Genomic DNA, 20416 nt, shown 5'->3' on the forward strand with positions numbered 1-20416 from the left:
GCAAATAAAACTCCTGCCAGAATGAGCTTCCAGGAGGCTGCAGGACACTTAAGGGATTGTCATGGAATGGTTTGGGTTGGGAATGGACCTCAGAGCCCACCCATTCCCAGCCCTGCCATGGCAGGGACACCTCCCACTGTCCCAGGAGCTCCCAATGTCCAGCCTGGCCTTGGGCACTGCCAGGGATCCAGGGGCAGCCCCAGCTGCTCTGGCAATTCCATCCCAGCCCCTGCCCACCCTGCCAGGGAACAATTCCTGCCCCAGATCCCATCCAGCCCTGCCCTCTGCCACTGGCAGCCATTCCCCCTTGTCATTATCCCTGGACACTTGAGCTTTGCTGCATTTTTTAATTGCTGTGTTCCTGGAACTGGGATGAGAAGTGTCTCGGATTTCAGGACGCACAGCTGACCCCATGGGCTCTCCTGCAGGTGATTTAGGGGGTGTTTTCCCTTCTCTGCCTCCATTGTCCCTGTGTGTCCCTGTCCCCAGACAAGCTCTGAGCGAGGTGACGGCGGCGCTGCGGGAGCGGCTGCACCGCTGGCAGCAGATCGAGCTCCTCTGCGGCTTCCAGATCGTCAACAACCCCGGCATCCACTCCCTGGCCTCCGCCCTCAACATCGACCCGGGCTGGATGGGCACGCCCCGGCCCAACCCCTCCCACTTCATCATGACCGACGACGTGGATGACCTGGACGAGGAGCTGGTGTCACCCATGTCCATGCAGTGTACGTCAGCCCTGGGAATGGGCCCCTGGGGGATCCCTGGGAATGGGGGCTCCCTGGGAATGGGGGATCCCTGGGAATGGGGGCTCCCTGGGAATGGGGGCTCCCTGGGAATGGGGGATCCCTGGGAATGGGGGATCCCTGGGAATGGGGGATCCCTGGGAATGGGGGCTCTCTCTGCTGGGTTTGGGGGCTGTGGCACAGAGCTGACCTGCATCTGTAGTTCACCTGCATCAGGAGGGATTGATCCAAGTTGGGGTTTCCGTGCCCAAAGACCACAGTTGGTCCATTGGGATCAGGAGCATCCCTAACAGGGCAGGCCCCACTGCTGGGGTTGTTGGGAGCCTGTTAATTCCAGCAGAACTGGTAATCTAGCAAGTTAATCATCGTTCCATTCTATCTGTGCTGTTCTGGTGAACTCAGTGATTGAAGCATTTACCAAAACCCCCCTGGCCAAAGGCACGGGTAGCCATGGCAGTGAGACAGGAACAGGAATTATCCCGATGTCCCCTTTGCCCAGGCACTTTTTTGGGATTTAAAGGACTCAAAGCTCCCCCTCCTGAGGCACAGCTGGAGCTGCACCATTCTGGGTGGGAGCAGCAGTCTGCTGACCTGGGGGTCCTGTTAAACATCCCCTGGAGCAGAGGCTGGGCCCCCGTGTGCCCAGCTCTGTGCAGGGCTTGGGGTCACCCAGGGGGACATCCTGACCCTTTGGTCGGTGACAAAGAGCTCCCAGGGTGGCTGTCCCTGCTCCACCGAGCCCAGGTCCCACGCAGGGAGGGCTGAGCATGGATCACCCTGTGCCTCTGAGCCCCCAGCTGCTGGGCTGGGTGACACTGTCACCTTCTGTGCAGCAGCTGGGACTCAGCCCTGCCTGTTCCTGCCTTTAGCTTGCCCAGATCCTGCCTTGCTCCTCCCAAAAGGGCGTTTTCCAAATAGTTTCCCACTGGGCATGAGAGAGTGAGAGAGCTGAAGAGCAGTGCCAGGGGCTGGGGGCACAGGAGCAGCCCCTGGCCAGGGCTGTCAGTGAATCAGGGAGTCACAGGGGGCACTGGGTTTGAAACTCATCCGGTTCCACCCCCTGGTTCCACCCACGCCTGCCACTGTCCCCGGCTGCTGGCAGCCACAGCTGCTCTGGCCCCTCTGCACCATCTCATCCAAGGCAGGGCTGTGTGGGGAGCAGCAGGAGGAGCACAGGGGTCTCGGGGCTGGCACTGTGTGCTGCAGGAGGTGCCTCTGTGCCAGGGCCACGTCCCCTCAGCCTGGGGCTCGGCTTTGGTGCTGAGGGGGGCTCAGGGCAGGGGGAGAGACAGAGCTTTGGGTGGTGCAGGAGGAACAGGGGTGCTGCAGACTCAGGGCTTGGAGCCACGGTTTGTGGGATCAGGTGTGCTTGGGGACGTTACAGCTTCAGGGGACAGAGACCTCCTGCTCTTTGTCACCACCAGTCACCATCAGAATCCAGCTGGACGTGTCTGATAAAGGCCTGGCACAGCCCCAGCTGGGCACTGATGGCAGGGATGCTTGGGACAGTCCCAGGTGACACCTGAGACCTCAGCTGGGCCAGGTGTGAGCCTTCAATCCTGATTTCAGCCTCAGCTTCTTCACACTTGAGACCCCTGGAGTGAGACATTCCAGGGAGCAGTTCCAGTTTCACCATGGCAGAGCTGGGCAGAGAGCCTGCCCCCCCTTGTGCCCCCTGTGTGCCCAGCTGCCCCCCTTGTGCCCCCTGTGTGCCCAGCTGCCCCCCTTGTGCCCCCTGTGTGCTCAGATGTTCCCCTGTGTGCCCAGCTGCCCCCTGTGTGCCCCCTGTGTGCCCAGCTGCCCCCTGTGTGCCCAGCTGCCCCCCTGTGTGCCCCCTGTGTGCCCAGCTGTCCCCCTGTGTGCCCAGCTGCCCCCTGTGTGCCCAGCTGCCCCCTGTGTGCCCAGCTGCCCCCCTGTCCCTCCCTGCAGCTGACACACCCTGCAGCAAGTGCTGGGAGCTCCAATTCCCAAAGCAAGGGAGCCTTTCCCTGAGGATTTATTTCCTTTGTGTCCAAACCCTGCCTTAGGAGAGCAGTGCTGAGTTTCCCCTGCTCAGATGTGTCACTGAGGACCCGTGGTGCTTCTCCCAGTAAATCCCATCTCTCTCTTTGCTGTTTTTCCTGTTCCCACCTGGCTGCCCCCCCCAGACGCAGCCTGGCTTTTTGGGCGCAGGTTCAGCGACCGCTCCTCGCTGTCCTCGGAGGATCAGTCCCTCTGGAAATACCCTGGTTTGGTTCTCTTCAATTATATTTTCTTTTTTTTTTCTTTCTGCCCTCTGGCCTTTTTCTGGACTAAAATACATCCACCAGTTTCCCACCTTTCTGGCACGAGAACTAATGAATGTATCTCTCCTCACTGAGCCGTCGCCACCTGTACTAACCCTGGGAAGAGTCTGGTGGGATGAAGAAGAATCTCAGCTGCAGCTCCCACGCGCTCCTGGGTGCAGTTAGGGAATCTGGAGGGTTGGACTCACTCCATTTTACCCCTGAGGTGGAGATGAAGGACCCAGTGAGGCCAGGAGGAGGTGACAGCATTCTCTGTCCATCCCACCTCCTTCCCTGCTGCCCCATCCCTCCCTGCAGGTGCAGCTGGTGCCGTGCTCCCTCAGAATCCCTGGGTGAACTCTTAGGGAGAGCTGTTCCCTGGAGCCCCGGTGCCTCCTGGCCTTGGCTTCCCCTGGGAGCAGGGCCGAGCGCTGGCTGTGGTGGGAGGGAGCAGCTGATGTGCCAGCCCTTCCCTTCCCTTCCCTTCCCTTCCCTTCCCTTCCCTTCCCTTCCCTTCCCTTCCCTTCCCTTCCCTTCCCTTCCCTTCCCTTCCCTTCCCTTCCCTTCCCGCACCTTCCCGCACCTTCCCGCACCTTCCCTTCCCTTCCCTTCCCGCACCTTCCCGCACCTTCCCGCACCTTCCCGCACCTTCCCGCACCTTCCCTTCCCGCACCTTCCATTCCCGCACCTTCCCTTCCCGCACCTTCCCTTCCCGCACCTTCCCGCACCTTCCCGCACCTTCCCTTCCCTTCCCGCACCTTCCCTTCCCGCACCTTCCCTTCCCTTCCCTTCCCTTCCCTTCCCTTCCCTTCCCTTCCCGCACCTTCCCTTCCCGCACCTTCCCTTCCCTTCCCTTCCCTTCCCTTCCCTTCCCGCACCTTCCCTTCCCGCACCTTCCCGCACCTTCCCGCACCTTCCCGCACCTTCCCGCACCTTCCCGCACCTTCCCGCACCTTCCCTTCCCTTCCCTTCCCATCCTGGCTGCTCATGGGGAATGTGGGGAAACCTGGGGCTGGCAGGCGAGGCCCCAGCCTGTGCTCCAGAGCAGGGTGAGCCTTGGAGAGGGAGAGCAGAGGTGGGAAGTACTGAGTGGGGAAATGAGGGGTGGAACACCAGGGAAAAAACTGGGAATCCTTAGGGAAAAAAGCTTGACCCAAGGGAGAAAGAAACCCGTAGCAGAAAGCCATCACCCCAGTGAGTTTCTCTGCAGTCAGATCCCTGTGAACCCTGCACAGTGAGGTGCCCAAATTGGAATTGAAGCTTTGGAGCTGGAAAAAACCATCTTGCAATAGAAGGTGGATGGTGTGAAATTCCAGTTATGGAATGGATGGGCACTGTAGGGAACAAGGAGCAGCAAACCTGAGCAGTGGGAAAGACCAGGATTCACCTTGGGGGTGTGGAAACAGCCAAGTAGCCAGAATTATTCCTTCTTATTCCTTCTTCCACTGGAAGTATATCCCTGTGGATCCTTCAGTCCTGAGTTGCTCTGCCAGAGGAGCCCTGTGTGTCCAGCTGGGAGTTTCCAGAGCTGGTTCTTCCATTCCCAAAGGAGCTCTCCTCCTCCTCCTCCATTCCTGAGCTTTCCTGTCTCTGCATCTTTTTAACCCATTTGTACATTAATTTCTTATGCACATAAGAAATCCTGAGCAATCCTGAACACCTTATCTCCTGCCAAAGGAGGAACATCTTGTATGGAATGGCAGCAGGGGGATGGAATAAAGCCAGCCTGCTTGGCTTGGGATGGGGCTGCAGCCCCAGGACCCCGTTTTCCATGGAGGATGGGAGCATTCCCAAGGCTCCAGGCAGGTGAAGGGGCCTCCCCTGGCTCTGGGGGAGACCCTGGGGCAGGTTTGGGGCACAGGCAGCTGCTCAGGGATTGCTGAGCTCCAGTTCAGGAGCTGGGGCTCCAAAGGACATTCCCCCAACCAAGGGGAATTGGCAACCAGAGAATATTTCTCAGGTTGGGGGTTGTTCTGATCAGTCATGGTGCTCATGGAACAGGCTGGGAGCAGGTGAGGCCACTCTGGGGCCAGAGTCACCAGTTCAGGCATGGAGGAGTCAGGCATGAATCCCAGAAAGTCTGGGCTGGAGAGACCCCAAATCCCACCCATTCCCAGCCCAGCCATGGCAGGGCCACCTCCCACTGTCCCAGGAGCTCCCAATGTCCAGCCTGGCCTTGGGCACTGCCAGGGATCCAGGGGCAGCCCCAGCTGCTCTGGCAATTCCATCCCAGCCCCTGCCCACCCTGCCAGGGAACAATTCCTGCCCAAGATCCTCAACCCCAATATTTTCAACCAACCAGGGAACTGCCCCTGGATCCCTGGCAGTGCCCAAGGCCAGGTTGGACACTGGGGTTTGGAGCACCTGGGACAGTGGGAGGTGTCCCTGCCATGGCAGGGCTGAGGAAGAGATGGTCTTTAGGGTCCCTCCCGACCCAGTCCCCTGCAGGATTCCATGGTGCCGGTGCTTTGCTCCTGGTGCTGCCCCTGCACAGCGATGCTCGAGCAGAGCTGAGCTCCAGGAGTGCAGCTTCAGGTGCCAGCATCGACCTGCTCACCTGGGGCTCCTGCTTTGGGTTGTGAGGGTGCCACCAGGGCAGCAGGACTGGAGCCATGAGATGCCTGTGAGGGTGGAATGGCCCTGGACGTGCCCCGTTCTCGGGTGGTGGCTCCAGGTGGGGTGAATCACGGTGGGGTGAACCACGCAGCCACTCTCTGCGTCAGGCAAGATGCTCAGATAAGGTGTTCAGAGGCACCTACAGCAGCAATGCTGGAGTTTTCCGTGGGCTGGGCATTAATCCAGCATGTTCAGCACCAGCTTAAAGCTGCTTCTGCATTAAACTGGCCTTAACTGCTGGCACCAGGTGGGACAGGGCTGGTGGCTCAGGGGTAGTGGGGCAGTGCCAGTGGGACAGGGCTGGTGGCACAGGGACAGTGGGACAGGGCCGGTGGCACAGGGACAGGGCCGGTGGCAGCGGGGTGGTGGCAGTGGCACAGGGCTGGTGACAGCGGGGCAGTGCCGGTGCCAGCAGGGCTCCGTGGGCCTCACTGCCCTCACTCCTGCCGTGTCTCGTTGCAGCTCCGGCCTTGCCCAGCACAGTCCGGCAGCGCCTGGTGGAGCCGCAGCACGGCCACGGATCGCAGAGGTTGGTAGAGAGTCCCGTGCCAGGGCAGCCCGAGGCCGGCCCCGTGGCCCCGCTGCGGGCGGGCCGAGTGTCCCTGCGCCGAATGCACAGCCTCAGCTCCGGACAGTCCTTCAGCTCCGACCCGCCCGGCTCCACCTCCTCCACCTCCTGCTCCTCATCCACCACCACCGCACCTGCTCCTGCTTGCCATGTCCACCCTATCTATTACCATCACACCACCTCTTATTTCCTCCAGATGGATTCCATCCCCGACCTGCCCCCTCCTGATGTCACCTCTGGAGTTCGCTGTCGCACTGGGAGCTTTGGGTATATTGCTGTTTCTTTTCTAGCTGCCTCCTGCGCCTCAGAGCTGGTGCTTGCTGGGGTGCTCTTTCTCTCACATTCCTCCTGCCCTTTTTCTCCGGGCCTTTATTCCATGGTTTATCCGCTTTTTTTCCTCCCACTGCTCTCCCGAGCCTCTAAGGAGGATTCCATGGGCCGTCCCCGCACCCACGAGCTCAGTGTGGGCCTTCCCAAGGTGCTCTGCTGTTGTTTTACTGGAGCTGAGCAAATGGAAATTCCCAGGTGCTCGGTATTCCCTGAAGAAGGGGGTGTGAGGAGGTAACAGAACCCATCACCAAACCTGGCCTCATTTGAAGCCTGGACCTCCCTGGGCTCCTCACAAGTGAATTGCAAAGGGAACAGGATGGGTAGGGACCACGAGGTAGCAGCTGGAGAAATTTGGGATGCCAGAGTGGCAGTTCAGGAGTGACTCCTGGAGTGACCCTGCCTCTGGTTCGGTAGGGATGAGGGATTGGGGAGTTTTGGCTCAGGAATGTCTGAGGAGGGAGCTGGAGCTGCTTTTGTTTGCTTTAGCTTGGTCCCTTTCAGTTGGCTCTGGAGAGCTGGTGCATCCTCGGGACCGGTTATCCTCCATCCCTAAATCCCAGAGCTGTCCCAGTTCACCTCGCTGACGACAGGGAGGAGCAGGAATCCCACCTGGTGCTGCAAGGGGGCCCTGCCAGGAATGCTGTGTGTCCCAAGCTCAGCACCAGGTTCCTCGGGTGGCTTTCACCCGAGTGAGACCCCGGATGTCCTCATCCCACGGGTCCTGGGTGCAGCCAGTCCCAAGTGTCCCTGCAGGTGTGGGATCCCCTGGGATCGGGCCAGGGGGTCTGTGCTCGTGGCCTCAGGTGTCTCCATGCAGGCAGTGGGAAGGCTGTGATGGACCAGGGAATGCTGTCCCTGCCAGGTACTGCCTGTGGCCCTGGACAGGTTATTCCATCTCTGTTCCATGCTTTCTCCATGGCAAAACCAGAAACGCTCTCCTGATCCTCGGTATTGGGGAGCAGACTGCTGGGAGAAGGCTGGAAGTCTCTGGGTGAGGCAGAGGATGGGAGAAATGTCCTTCCAGCATAATTTCTCCGGGCAGGGAAACATTGCCAGTCACCACATCTTCACCCATCCCAGCACGTTGTCCCATTATCCCCTTACCTGTGGGTCCCTGTGCCCTCAGGTGCTGGGATCTCTCCTGGCCTTGCTCACAGTCTCTGGTTTGGATGTTCCACCCCCTCCCTGCCCAAGCCGAGCAGCCCCAGGCACATTCTGGAGTCTGGAATTCCAAGGTGGAAATTCCTGCACCTGCTCCACAATGGAGAATTAAAGAGCAGCATCTCAGTTAATTCAGCAATGGTTGGTTGGGGATGATGAGAGGCAGTGTAATTAATTAACTCCTACCAGTGGGAGCTCCATTGCAGCTGTCCCAGTTGGACTGGTAAAAGCTGGGAATGCTGCTGGTCCCTGCTTCCAGTGCCTCCCTGACTGCAGGAGGGAGAGCTCATCCTGGCAGCCTGGGGCTCATGTCCTGTGTCCAGAACAGCTGTTCAAATGTGATTTATTTCCACCTGAGGCCCGTGGCACACGGAATTCCTGCCCGAGTCCCTGCAGACATCTGCGAGTGGCAGAGGACAGAGGGGTCCGGTGTGGGGGCCCAGGGAGGGAAGGGGGCAGTGCCAGAGGTCGTTAGGAGGGGATAAGTGTGGGCTCCCCTGGTCAGAGCCCAGCTGGTCACTGCTGGGTGCCAGCAGCTCTGTCCTCTCCCCGCTGCCGTGGCAAAGCCCGGCCGGTGACGCAGGAGAAGCGATGGAGTCAGAACCTCCCCCCTGGGATTTGCTCCAGCTGCCCCACACAGGCAGCTCCCCCCAGCCCACCCAGCCCTGCTCAGCCCAGCAGCAGAGATGAGGAGCTGGGCGCCCAAAGGTGTGGGTTTGTCACTTTTAATGGTTTTATCCAACCGCATCATTAGCAGATCCTGCTTTGATGCGTCCCTAAAGGCGCCGCTGCCGGGCCGATGGATTGCTGCTCCTCCTTGACATCCCCGGTCCTGGAGGCCTTTCCCTACATCCCTGGAGCTCCACAGCCTCCTGGGGAGGCTCAGAAAGGCCCTCCAGGGAGTCACTCCAAGGACCAGAGCAGAGCCCCAAAGATTCCTGGCTCCCTGGGTAGAAGGAATGTGCCACCCTGGTGGTGGGGGCTGCTGGAGCTCTTTAGCCTCTCCCACATCCAGCAGATGCCAAGGCTGGGCAGAGCTCACAGGAGAAACCTCTCCAAGGAGCTGCCCCCCGAGCAAGGCTGGGGATCTCCGGAGTCCTGCTGGGGTTGTGCTGGCAGGGAGCCGCTCCCTCACTCCTCACTCTTTGCTTCTCTTTTGCAATTGGCTTCAGAGGATCCGGCGCCAATAAGGTCAGAGCGGCTGCGGGGTCGGGGGGAGAGGGGCTGGAGGGGCTGGGGGTGCACACAGGTTTCTGCTGCCAGTGCCTGCCTCAGGTGGATGAAACCGATGGAGATGAGAGCCTAGCACCAAATCCCCGTGCCCAGGCCCTTCTCCAGGCAGGAAGGGAGCGGCAGCTAAAGCTCAGGGAAGGGAGAGAGTCAGGAATGCAGGGAAATGAGTAATTCACAGCTCTGGCAGGGTGCAAGCCGCTGTTGGGTTTGCGTTCAGGCTGCGCCAGGCTCGGCCCCACAGCACATTTGGGAATTTGCTTTAAGAAAAGCCTTGGTCCCTGGTGCTGCGTGCACGAGGGCTCTGTGGCTGCTGGAGCACAGCCAGGGCAGCTCCTGGGCCGCGCAGGGCTGGACCCGAGCGGGAACGCCCAGAGAAATGGGCTGCAGGGCTGGGGAAAAATAGGTGTTTGTTCTCCATCCTCCTCCTCCTCCTGCTCCTCCCCTGCTCCTCCTCCCCTCCCAGGCTTCCTGTGCTCCTGGCATTCCTTACTCCATGCTTTGCTCTCTGCTTCTTTTGTTTGCCATCCCCATCTCCTCACCCTCCCTCTCTCCCTCGCTCGGGTGGATCCTGGTGGGGTGGGAGGAAGTGCAGGGGGAAGCAGGTCCGTCCTGCCTTAGGCAGGTGAGCACTGGCAGGGTCGCTCTGTGGAGGTGGTGGGAGTGCCTGGATCCATGGAAGAGAGCAGGGAGCACTGCTGGGATGGAGGAAGGCTCGGGCTCCCAGGTATTTCCCTGTCCAGTTGCTGCTCCGTGCTTTCCAGCAGAGATGAGCTGTCAGGGGCTCCTGCTGCTCTGCAGAAACACTTCCTCTGATCCCTTCCTGGGATCCCATCAAGGCCAGCCGTGTCCTGGGATAGCTTTTCCTCTTGAAAATGTGCCACAGCAGTTCAGGAGCATAATCCTCATGGAAATCAGTGGATACAGGCCAGGCCTTGGCTGAACCTCATCTGGGATGATGGCAGTGTCCTGGGAATGCTCTTTCCTCCCTCTCGTCCTGGCATGGGCTCAGGAGTGTCCAGTGCTCTTGCTGTCTCTGACCCAGCCAGTGTGATCCCGGGAATCCTGTCCCTGCTGTTGTGCACTTCCTTGTGGGAGCCACCAGGAAAAGGCTCATTGGGGGCTGAAGAGAATCCCACGAGTTCCTGGCCATTGGTGTTGAGCTCCCAGAATCGGCCCGTGGGTGCCATGGGAGGAGTGCAGGAGGTCCCTGGGATTGTCCCTGGCGTGGTGGCTGTGTCCTGTGTGCCGGGATGTCCCTGAGCCTGGCACCGCAGGGTGGGCACTGCTGCTGTCACCAGCTCTTCCCTGTGTCCTGAAGGAATACATTCCTGAGTTACAGCTGGAGAGACTGTGCACGAGCAGAGTTAGCTTAGGCCACTGGAATATTTGGGAATTGTGCTCTTGGGCATCTGCTCCTTCAGTCCCCCCGGATGAGCCCAGAGGGGAGAAGTGGGGCTGCAACGAGGTGGAACCCGTGTGGTGCATCAGCTCCATGGCCGAGGATCCCAGAGAGCAGCCACCCCAGGGATGGGGATGTGAGCCCCCAGCTCCCCCCGTGCCGCAGGGAGGGCAGGCCCAGGGGGTGGCACGGTGGCCGTGGTGTCCCCCAGGCCCTGCCCGGCTGCTGTCCCACCTCCCCCGGCGCGGGACCGGCCGGCCTGGGATGGGGTTCCCAGCGCCCAGCCCTCCTGGAGCAGGGCATGGCTCTCCATCTGCTCCCGTGGGTTCTCCACACGCTGCCAGTGCTGCAGGATTGCTCTGGTCCCTGCTGGATTGAAACCTGCTGAGGGAGCGGCTCTCTGGAGCCCAGCGAGGAGCACTCACCCTCTTCACACATTCCTGACGTCTCCTTGGTGGAAAAAATGCCATTTTTTTCCTGTATTTGCTGCTGTCTCGCTCTTTTAAAGGATTACTATCACCAACCCTCACCCGGATGGCTCCCTGTGGGATCCCTGGGATGGATTTCCTGGCAAAGAAGATTCCTGGGTGGAGCTGGGACACTGACTGTGAAGTGTTGCTGTGCCTCCATCCCCAGCCAGGGCACGCTGGGGCTCCCCCACCTCCTCCATGACCCTGAGTAAGCACTGCATTCCTGCCAGGATCCAATCCTGCCTGTCCCTGATCCTGGCTCCAGCCAGCACCATTCTGTTACTGCTGAAGATGAATAGATCACACGCACACAGGTCGAGGTGTGCTGAAAGGAAGAGAAAGTTTATTTTTCCTCCCAGGATTTATAGGCTTGTGACCACGGCCAGGGATTGGATGGTCAGGATAACACTTTCTCACTGCACTGGCCATGAGAGATGCCCATCACAAGACGTGGAACAGAAAGAATGGACACATATCTATGTTTACAGTTACTGTCCTGGGAAAGTCTTTGCAAAACCGTGGCAGCAAGCTCAGAAGCTGAGTTTTCAGGATGACACCATTCCTGTGCCCAGGTTCTGCCCCACAGCCTCGTCCCTTCTCCCAGCTCTGCTGGGACCCAGCGCCAGCCACTCCATGTGCCAGCTCCTGCAGCCAAAGTCTGCTTGGTTCTCCTGGAAGGGAACTGCTTCCCAGGGAATTGTGGAGGAAATAAACCTCTGGAAGTGGGTGTTCTGCCCCGGTGGCATCTCAGCAAGGGCTCAGCCATGTGCAGGTGGGGGCTTCTGCCACCTTCCCTGTGAGAGGAGAGTCCAGGCAGGAACTCCCAGCAGAAATTCCCCTTTGCAGGTGTGGTAAGCCATGAGCAAGAAAACACTTGGGAAGAGCAGGAGATTGCTGAATTCCTTGCAGGAGTTGGAGGTTGTGATGGCAGTGACGTTCCACCTGCAGGCCCTGGCTGAGGTGTCCCAGCCCAGGTGTGTGGCTGTGTCCATGTCCTGGGAGTCAGCTCCAGCACCTCATGTACCGCCCCACGGTGTTCCATGGCTGCTGCTGTTCCCCAGGCCCAGTTTTATCCCAGTTATCCCAGTTTTATCCCAGTGTTATTCCAGTTTTATCCCAGTTTTATCCCAGTTATCCCAGTTTTATCCCAGTTTTATCCCAGTTATCCCAGTTTTATCCCAGTTTTTTCCCAGTGACAGCCATGGGACCAGCCGTGGTGACCTTGGCAGTATTGGCTGGTGGCCCTGGGAGCTCGGTGCCGTGTGATCCATGGCTGTTGTGTCCCTTGGAGGGGCTGCAGCTGCTCCCTGGGAGGAGCTGGGGATTTCCCAGCCTCAGGATTGTCCCGTTCTCCCGGCTGCTCCCCGGGCTGGGCTCCGTGTGCGAGGACAGGGCCGATGGCAGCGGTGCCCGGGCTCTGTGCTGCTGGGGAAGAGAAGAGCTCAGGTGTTCTCCACCGCCGGGCTCCCCCAGCACACCCAGCTGAATCCCAGCCACCCCTGGGCTCTCAGGGTTCCCTTTTCCTCTGGGTGTTCCTGCAGAACGAGGGCCCGACTTTGTTCCCTGGGTTTTGTTAAAGAAGTGCACTTGTTCCAGGACGAGGAGAACGTTCTGGGCCTGTTCCAGCTCCCCGTGCCGGGAGTGCAGCGTGTGCAGCATTTCTGTGGAGAGCAGTGAGCAGTGGTGTCCCTGAGGCCAGCACCGGGCCCAGCACTGGGAAATGCCTTTGTTGGTGCCAGGGCCACGGCTCCAGGACAGCCCCACACACCGGCAGGGCCAGCCAGGGGCTGCGTGCTGCGCTCACACGCCGCAGGGAGGGCACGGGGCAGCCACGGGCTCCTGGCCAGGCTGCAGAGCTGGGACCGTGCCAGCCTCGGGCAGCTCAGCAGCACCAAGGGCAAGGGGCTGCACCTGGCCCGGGGCAATGGCAGCACAAACAGCCTGGGACAATGGCCTGGGAGCAGCCCTGGGGAGAAGGAGCTGGGGATTGCTGGGAGAGGCTCCCCAGGGCCTGGCCACGAGCACTGGGAGCTGGGCTGATCCCACAGCGTGGGCAGCAGGAAAGGGATTGATTGGGATTGTGCCCCTGTGCTCAGGTGAGACCTCACCTGCAGAGCTGCCCCAGCCCTGGGGCCCAGCCCAGGGAGCAGCTGGAGCTGCTGGAGAGAGCCCAGAGGAGGCTCCAGGGATGCTCTGAGGGCTGGAGCCAGGCTGGGAGAGCTGGGGGTGCTCAGCTGGAGAGGAGAAGCTCCAGGGAGAGCTCAGAGCCCCTTGCAGGGCCTGAAGGGGCTCCAGGAGAGCTGGAGAGAGACAATTGCCAAGGGCTGCAGGGCCAGGAGCCAGGGAATGGCTGCCAGTGGCAGAGGGCAGGGCTGGATCTTGGGATCTTGGGCAGGAATTGTTCCCTGGCAGGGTGGGCAGGGGCTGGGATGGAATTGCCAGAGCAGCTGGGGCTGCCCCTGGATCCCTGGCAGTGCCCAAAGCCAGGCTGGACATTGGGAGCTCCTGGGACAGTGGGAGGGCTGGCACTGGGTGGTCCTCAAGGTACTTTCTCACCCAGACCACTCTGGGATTCCTGAACATCTCCCCAGTTGTGCCTGGACGTCTCCCCAGTGCCAGCTCTCTCGAGGAGGTTTTCCCTTGCCTTGCTGCTCTGTTCAGGTGTTGGTGGTGGTGCTGTAGGAGATGATCTGGGGGCTCCTGTGCAGGGCCAGGCAGGTTGGGTGAGCCACGCTCAGGGACAGTGCCAGGAGCACAGGTCAGGGGGGCTCCAGGGCGAGGGACAGGGCAGCACCTCCCATCTCTTCTCACCCCCTTTCGCTTCTCTTGTCCCTCGCTCCTTTCCTTTCCATTTCCCTGCCATTCCTGTAACCTCCTGTGCGTGGGGCAGGGCCGGGCCCCTCACCCCATCCCACGGCCCAGGCGTGCCATAGGGGCCCCGGGGACGTGGGGCCAGCAGCCATCCATCCATCCATCATCCATCCATCCATCATCCATCCATCCATCATCCATCCATCCATCATCCATCCATCATCCATCCATCCATCATCCATCCATCCATCATCCATTCATCCATCCATCATCCATCCATCATCCATCCATCATCCATCCATCATCCATCCATCCATCCATCATCCATCCATCCATCCATCCATCCATCCATCATCCATCCGTCATCCATCATCCATCCATCCATCCATCATCCATCATCCATCCATCCATCATCCATCCATCCATCATCCATCCATCCATCATCCATCCATCATCCATCCATCATCCATCCATCCATCATCCATCCATCCATCCATCCATTCATCCATCCATCATCCATCCATCATCCATCCATCATCCATCATCCATCCATCCATCATCCATCCATCATCCATCCATCATCCATCCATCCATCATCCATCCATCATCCATCCATCATCCATCATCCATCCGTCATCCATCCATCCATCATCCATCCATCCATCATCCATCCATCATCCATCATCCATCCATCAATCCATCATCCATCTATCATCCATCATCCATCCATCCATCCATCATCCATCCATCCATCATCCATCCATCCATCATCCATCCATCATCCATCATCCATCCATCATCCATCCATCCATCATCCATCCATCCATCATCCATCCATCATCCATCATCCATCCATCATCCATCCATCCATCATCCATCCATCATCCATCATCCATCCATCATCCATCCATCATCCATCCATCATCCATCATCCATCCATCATCCATCCATCCATCCATCCATCATCCATCCATCATCCATCATCCATCATCCATCATCCATCATCCATCCGTCATCCATCCATCCATCATCCATCCATCCATCATCCATCCATCCATCCATCCATCCATCCATCATCCATCCATCATCCATCCATCCATCCATCCATCCATCATCCATCATCCATCCATCCATGCAGCCGGGAGGAGCGAGCTGTGATTTGTCATTTCCCCCGTCCTCCTGCCTCCCTCTCTCCAGAGGCTCCGGGAGCCGCTCTGGCCCCGTCCCCGGCAGGCACAGGCTGGGCACAAACCGCGTGCAGCGGCGGGGCTGGGCATGGCTTCGTGTGGGCACGCCAAGCTCCAATTCCTGCCCGATTGCTGGGATTAGAGGCTGGCAGCGGCTGGGCCGGGCGGGAGGCACGCACACGGATGTGGCGAGGGCTGAGGGACCCTCCGGGCAGCCTGGGGGGGCTCGGGGCTTGGGGCGAGCCGGGAGCGGGGAGAAGGGAGCCCCCATCCCGGTTCCGTGTCCTCGCTCCATGCGCTGGTCCCGCGGGCACAGCTGGGCAGAGCCGGGGTGGGCTCGCTCGGGGGTCCCGGGGGTCCCCTCAGCCGCCGCCTCCATCCGTGCGTGCGGGGCCGGGCGGGCCGGCACTGACCCCCTCTCTCCGCCCTCCCCACCGCAGAGATTTAACTCGCTGCGACTCCGACTCCTCCATCCCGCACCTGAGCGACCACCAGCGTATCCCCAGCTCGGCGCCCAAGCTGCTGGCTGCCCGGCCCACGCTGCTGAGCCGCTCCATGGAGGAGGCTGTCCCCGGGCCCCCGGGCCCCGGCGCGCCCACCCCCAACGGCGGCAGCCGGCACGGGGAGCCCCCCGCCCTGGCGGCTTTACAGGAGCGGCTGCCCGAGAGCCCCATGGTGATGAAGAAGATGATGATGGTGAATCACGGCATGGAGAAGTCCTCCAGCCTGGGGGAGATCAGCCACCCGACGGCCGGCAAGCCCAGCCACTCGGATTCGTCCCGGTCGCACAGCCCCAGCTCCACCGACCCCGACACCCCCTCCCCCACCTCTGACTGCCGGCCCAGCGGCGCCAGGAACACCCGCATCCCGCAGCTGGCCGCCAAGAAGAGCCCGGGGGACGAGGACAGCAGCCTGACGGGCGACGAGGTTGACCCCGGCCAGAGCAAGAAAAAGTTCCCCCTAAAGATCTTCAAGAAGCCCAAGAAGTAGGGAGTGGGGGGGACACCCCCGGACGCGTCCCGCCGGGCCCGGGGCCGGCCGTGCACCGGGAACCCAGCGCCGGCACGGGAGGAGCTATTTAAACTTATTTATTTCCCGATCTCCGAGACGAAACAGCGCCAGGCCGCCGGCTCCCCGGGAGAAGAGCCGCCCCTGCCCTCCCCTCCGACCGCTGCGGTCCCGGCTTTGCTGTGCATGGCTTCCAGTTACTCCTGCTCTGCTCAGCCACGCGGCCTTTGGGTTTGGTTTCAATGTGGTTTTATTTTTTTTTTTTTTTTTAATTTTATTTTCTATTGTTGTTATTAATTTGTTTTCCTGCCTCCAACTTTTGCACAGGCTGATGGAGGCTCGGGGCGGCGCCGGCTGCTCCGCGCTCCCCCCGGGGTGACTCCGGTCGCAGCGGTTCTCCCTCATTTCTCCGAGTCACTTTTCCACCCCGGCCCCCACGGCCGCGGCCCTGGGAAGGGGATCCATCCCCTCCTGGGCGGCCCTGGCTGCGGGGGAGCAGGGGAGGACTCTGCCCTTGCCGGTACTTGAGTGTCCCGGTCCCCAGCGCTCTGCCCCGTGCCCGGGGAGGTTGGGGCGCGGCGGGGAGGAGCCCACGCCTGTCCCCGGCTTTGCTTCCCCGGGCATCCTCCCCATCCTCCGAGCCCCGGGGACCCGGCTGAGGACCCCGGTGACAAGGGACAGTGAGGGAAGGGCCATGCCGAGGGGTGTGGGTGCAGAGCCAGGTCCAGCTGCCACAGCCACACGAAGAGGAGGGGGCTCCCGGGAGCAGGGCCTGTCCCCTGTGCCCGTGTCCCCTGTCGTGGCTGGGGAGGGAGTGGGACACAGCGGGGCTCTGCAGGGCAGGGACAGGCTGTGCGTGGGGGACAGAGCCACGACAGAGCCGTGCCCCGGAGCAGGCCGGGTGCTGCTGGCTCTGTGCCCTCCCGAGGTTCGCAGGAGGCTCACACAGGCAGTGTCCCCCTTGTCCCGAGGCCACACGCCGGGGTGTCCCCGGCTGTGTCAGCCCGTGGCCGCTGCCAGCACAGCCTGACCCGGGTCTCGATCTGTCCTGAGCTGCTGCCAGGGGCTCTCCCGTCCTCCCTCAGCACACTGTGGGTCACATCCTGCTGCTCGGGTGTCCCCCGTCGCAGCCCAGGCCACTGAGGGGGTCCCCACTCCGGGCAGCAACTGTGGCTGAGTCCCACTCCCTCCGAGGGCCAGGGCCGGGTCCCAGGGCTGAGCCCTGCCCCATCCCAGGGGATGAGCCCTGCTCCATCCCTGGGCCCTGCCCCATCCCAGGGCTGAGCACCGCTTCACCCCCTTGCCCCCCTCTCCCATCTCCTCCAGGAGCATCCCCCAGCCCTGGGGCTGCCAGGGGGACCCCCAAGCCCCCTCCCACCCCACATGTGGTTCCCTGGTGCCACATGACCCCCGAGCCCAGGGTCCCTGTCCTCAGCCCCCCGACCACCATCCCGTGCATCCTTGGGGGTGGGGAGGGGCTGCTCCTGGCGAGGCAGAGGAGGCCTGGCCGGATGCCGAGAGCCCCCGGGGCCTTGCTTTATGCCAGAGTAATATATTTGTGTCTTGACAATTCAGGAAGGGCTACAAAGGCGTTTTTTGTTCTGTAGGTGGGAGTTAAACAATTTCACTGTTGCTTTGGGATAAGTGAAAAATTCCTCTTAATGACTTTAAGTGCCTGCATTTCCCTGGGGACGGGGGGGACACTCTTGGCCCCACAGGCAGGGCTGCTGCCTGGGCACCCCGATCCGTGGGCACCCCGATTCCCGGGCACCCTGATCAGTGGGCACCCTGATCCGTGGGCACCCCGGTCTATGGGCACCCTGATCCATGGGCACCCCGATTCCCAGGCACCCTGATCCATGGGCACCCTGGTCTGTGGGCACCCCAATTCCCGGGCACCCCGCTGTCACGGGCAGGGCCCCCTGGGAGCGGGGCCAGCAGGGTCGGGGCCGGAGCTGCTTGTGGTGGCAGAGACCTGTGGATGCTTCTGGAGAAGGGGTTGGGGATCCCCCAAACGACAACTGTTGACGCATCTGCCAACTCTTGATTTAAGGTGTTTTTTTGTTTTTGTTTTTGTTTTGTCATTTCATAAAACTTTTCAATCCAATAAAGCATGTAGTCTATTTTACGAGCCGCTGGCTGCTGCTCTCTTCTTCCTGCCCTTCCCAGGCTTCCAGCACAGTGGGATCGGGGCGTTGGATGCCTGCTGGGGACGTGTTCCTGGCCAGGTCGGTGGGGACAGGGACACCCCGGCTCCCCCCTGCCCCAGGGCCCTGCCATCGTCCTCTCCCATGGGAATTGGATCGCAGCTCCACAGGCAGGGCGGGCACGGGGCTGGATCCAGCCCGGGCCCATCCTGACATTGCCACGGCCATGGGGACACTGCTGGCAGCCAGGACGGGGACAGGCAGCCACCCCCGAGCTGCCTCAAGAGATGTGCCAGCTCCGTGGGCAGCGGCTCCTGCTCACAGAGGCCCCCAAAACACCTCTGAGGTGTGGGACGCTTCCAGACAAAATAATGAATCCCACACTGGGGTGGATCAGTGGCTGGGGTCTGCCGGGACGGCGATGGCACAGGGGCAGCCAGCAGCCATCCCATGGGATGTGTCCCGGCAGATCCCGGTGTTCCCAGTGCCCTGATGTCCCCATCTCCACACCCCCTGTCTCTCCAGCACCCTGCTCGGGGGAGATGCTGCTCCCTGCAGCCTCAGCCTGCCCATCCTCACTTTGGAAAAACATTTTCCATGGCAGGAACCGGCGCTTCCCGAGCCTTCCCAAGCCCGGCTTCTCCAGGTGGCCAAGCTCCTGCAAACCGCACGGCCCTGGGGCTGCCTGCTCGTTAGCCTGGCGCTCATTAGCGCTCATTAGCAGTCATTAGGGCCGGCTGCCTGCGCGGGGAAGCTCCAGGAGGAGGGCAGGGCTCGGGACACCGGTTCCAAGGCGTGTCCCTGCCCTTGGCGCTGGCACGGCTGGGGCAGGGATGGAGTCTCCATCCATTCCCTGCGGGAGCAGCGGGAGGTGAAGCCTGGCGGGGCCAGCAGTGACTCCGTGCCCGGCTCTCTCCGCAGCGCTGCTGCCGCGCCCCGAGAGCTCTGCTGGGGCAGCACCGGGGCTTTCCTCTGCTCCCCCGGCCTCAAACCAGCCCCCTGCTCCACCTACTCCTGCTTCCAGAACGGAGGAGTGAAACACAGGAGAACTTCAGGGCAAACATCTCAGAGTGCAGCTCGGGCTCCAAGCAGAGCAAAATGCCATTTGGGGTTATTTTCCTTCTGTAGGTCCTTTTCCAATAAAACAGCGGCACCACCCCAACTTTATTCCCATTTCCTGATCGGTTCCAAACATTCCCTGTATCCCCTCTGGACTCTCTGAGCAGGACCAGGCTCACCTGGTGCATCGGGCACCTTCCCAACCACCCGGGGGGCTGAGGAACCCCCCATGGCATCTGCCTTGGAAGGAAAGCCCTCACCTCGGAAGGGACAGTGGCCCACCCACAAGCAATAAAAAGCTGAATTTGCAGCCCCTTTGAGCCCCGGGATTTCTCCCTGAGCCTCTCAGGATCAGCCTCAGCCCGAGGGTGACTTGCCTGTTGGTGGTTCATTGTTCTGAGCAAACATCTCCGCTGTGCTGCCGCATTTGGCTGCGCCCCGTTCCCCGCAGCATTCCCGACCCTGCTGGGATCCAGGGAAAGGGACCCCTCGGAGCCTGCAAACCACCAACAGGAGATGTTCTCCTGCCACTCCGGCTCCCGAGTGCCACAGCTCCTGCTGCCTCAGCCAGCCGGAGCGGGACTGGAGGGGAGCTGGTGGAGTCTGGGGCTGGATTCTGCACGGGAACCTCAGCAGGGTTTTAGTGCTGCTGCCCCGAATCCTCACAAGATTTGCAGATCCATGGAATGTTTGGATTGGAAGGGACCCCAAATCCCACCCAGTGCCACCCCTGCCATGGCAGGGACACCTCCCACTGTCCCAGGAGCTCCCAATGTCCAGCCTGGCCTTGGGCACTGCCAGGGATCCAGGGGCAGCCCCAGCTGCTCTGGCAATTCCATCCCAGCCCCTGCCCACCCTGCCAGGGAACAATTCCTGCCCCAGATCCCATCAAATCCTACTCTGAAGCCATTCCCTGGCTCCTGGCCCTGCAGCCCTTGGCCCCAGTCCCTCTCCAGCTCTCCTGGAGCAGCTCCGTGGCTCCTCTGGGCTCTCTCCAGCAGCTCCAGGTGCTGCTGCTGTTGGTGTCCCAGGGCTGGAGGCTCTGCAGGTGCAGCTTTGCTGCTTTTGAACTTGGGAGAGAACTTTCTGTAATTTCGGTTCTTTCCCTGCTGCTCCTGTGCCCCAGGCAGAGACCGAGGGCACCGCGGCCGTTCCAGGGAGCCTCAGATTGTTCCTGTATTCCTTGGACACCTCCAGGGACGGGGGCTCCGCCACCTCTCTGGGCAGTGGGATCCAAAGTTTAATCAAACATTCGCTTCTGGGCCTTGATTTCCAATAATTATAATTACGATCGTTATTGTTCTGGCGTTTTAGGACGGGGGTATTTTGTCCCTCCGCGGGCTCTGTCTTTGGCGCCCTCGGCTCCGTCCTGTCCCTCCGTCTCCTCCCCCCGCGGGGGGGGGAGCCCTGGCGCCGCCAT

General features: G+C 60.9%; 1 protein-coding gene across 9 annotated transcripts in view; it reads left to right on the top strand.

The window, feature by feature from the left end:
• STIM1 (stromal interaction molecule 1) overlaps positions 1-17921 on the top strand; it is a 71082-nt gene extending 53161 nt beyond the window's left edge. For 5 of the 9 annotated variants that reach the window (XM_014255706.2, XM_014255705.2, XM_014255707.2 and 2 more), the window contains 4 exons: positions 490-725; positions 2891-2971; positions 6086-6458; positions 15223-17921. In XM_014255706.2, coding sequence (XP_014111181.1) covers positions 490-725; positions 2891-2971; positions 6086-6458; positions 15223-15772 — 1240 coding nt within the window. In that variant the 3' untranslated portion in view covers positions 15773-17921. The remainder of the gene's footprint in view (positions 1-489; positions 726-2890; positions 2972-6085; positions 6459-15222) is intronic. The other 4 variants (XM_014255709.2, XM_088051304.1, XM_088051301.1 and 1 more) reach the window with 3 other exon arrangements.
• Positions 17922-20416: the final 2495 nt, after the last annotated feature.

The sequence above is a fragment of the Pseudopodoces humilis genome, chromosome 2 (genome assembly GCF_049639895.1).
Source record: "Pseudopodoces humilis isolate 2021_Gansu_Grassland_sample_001 chromosome 2, ASM4963989v1, whole genome shotgun sequence".
Classification (NCBI taxonomy): Eukaryota; Metazoa; Chordata; class Aves; order Passeriformes; family Paridae; genus Pseudopodoces; species Pseudopodoces humilis.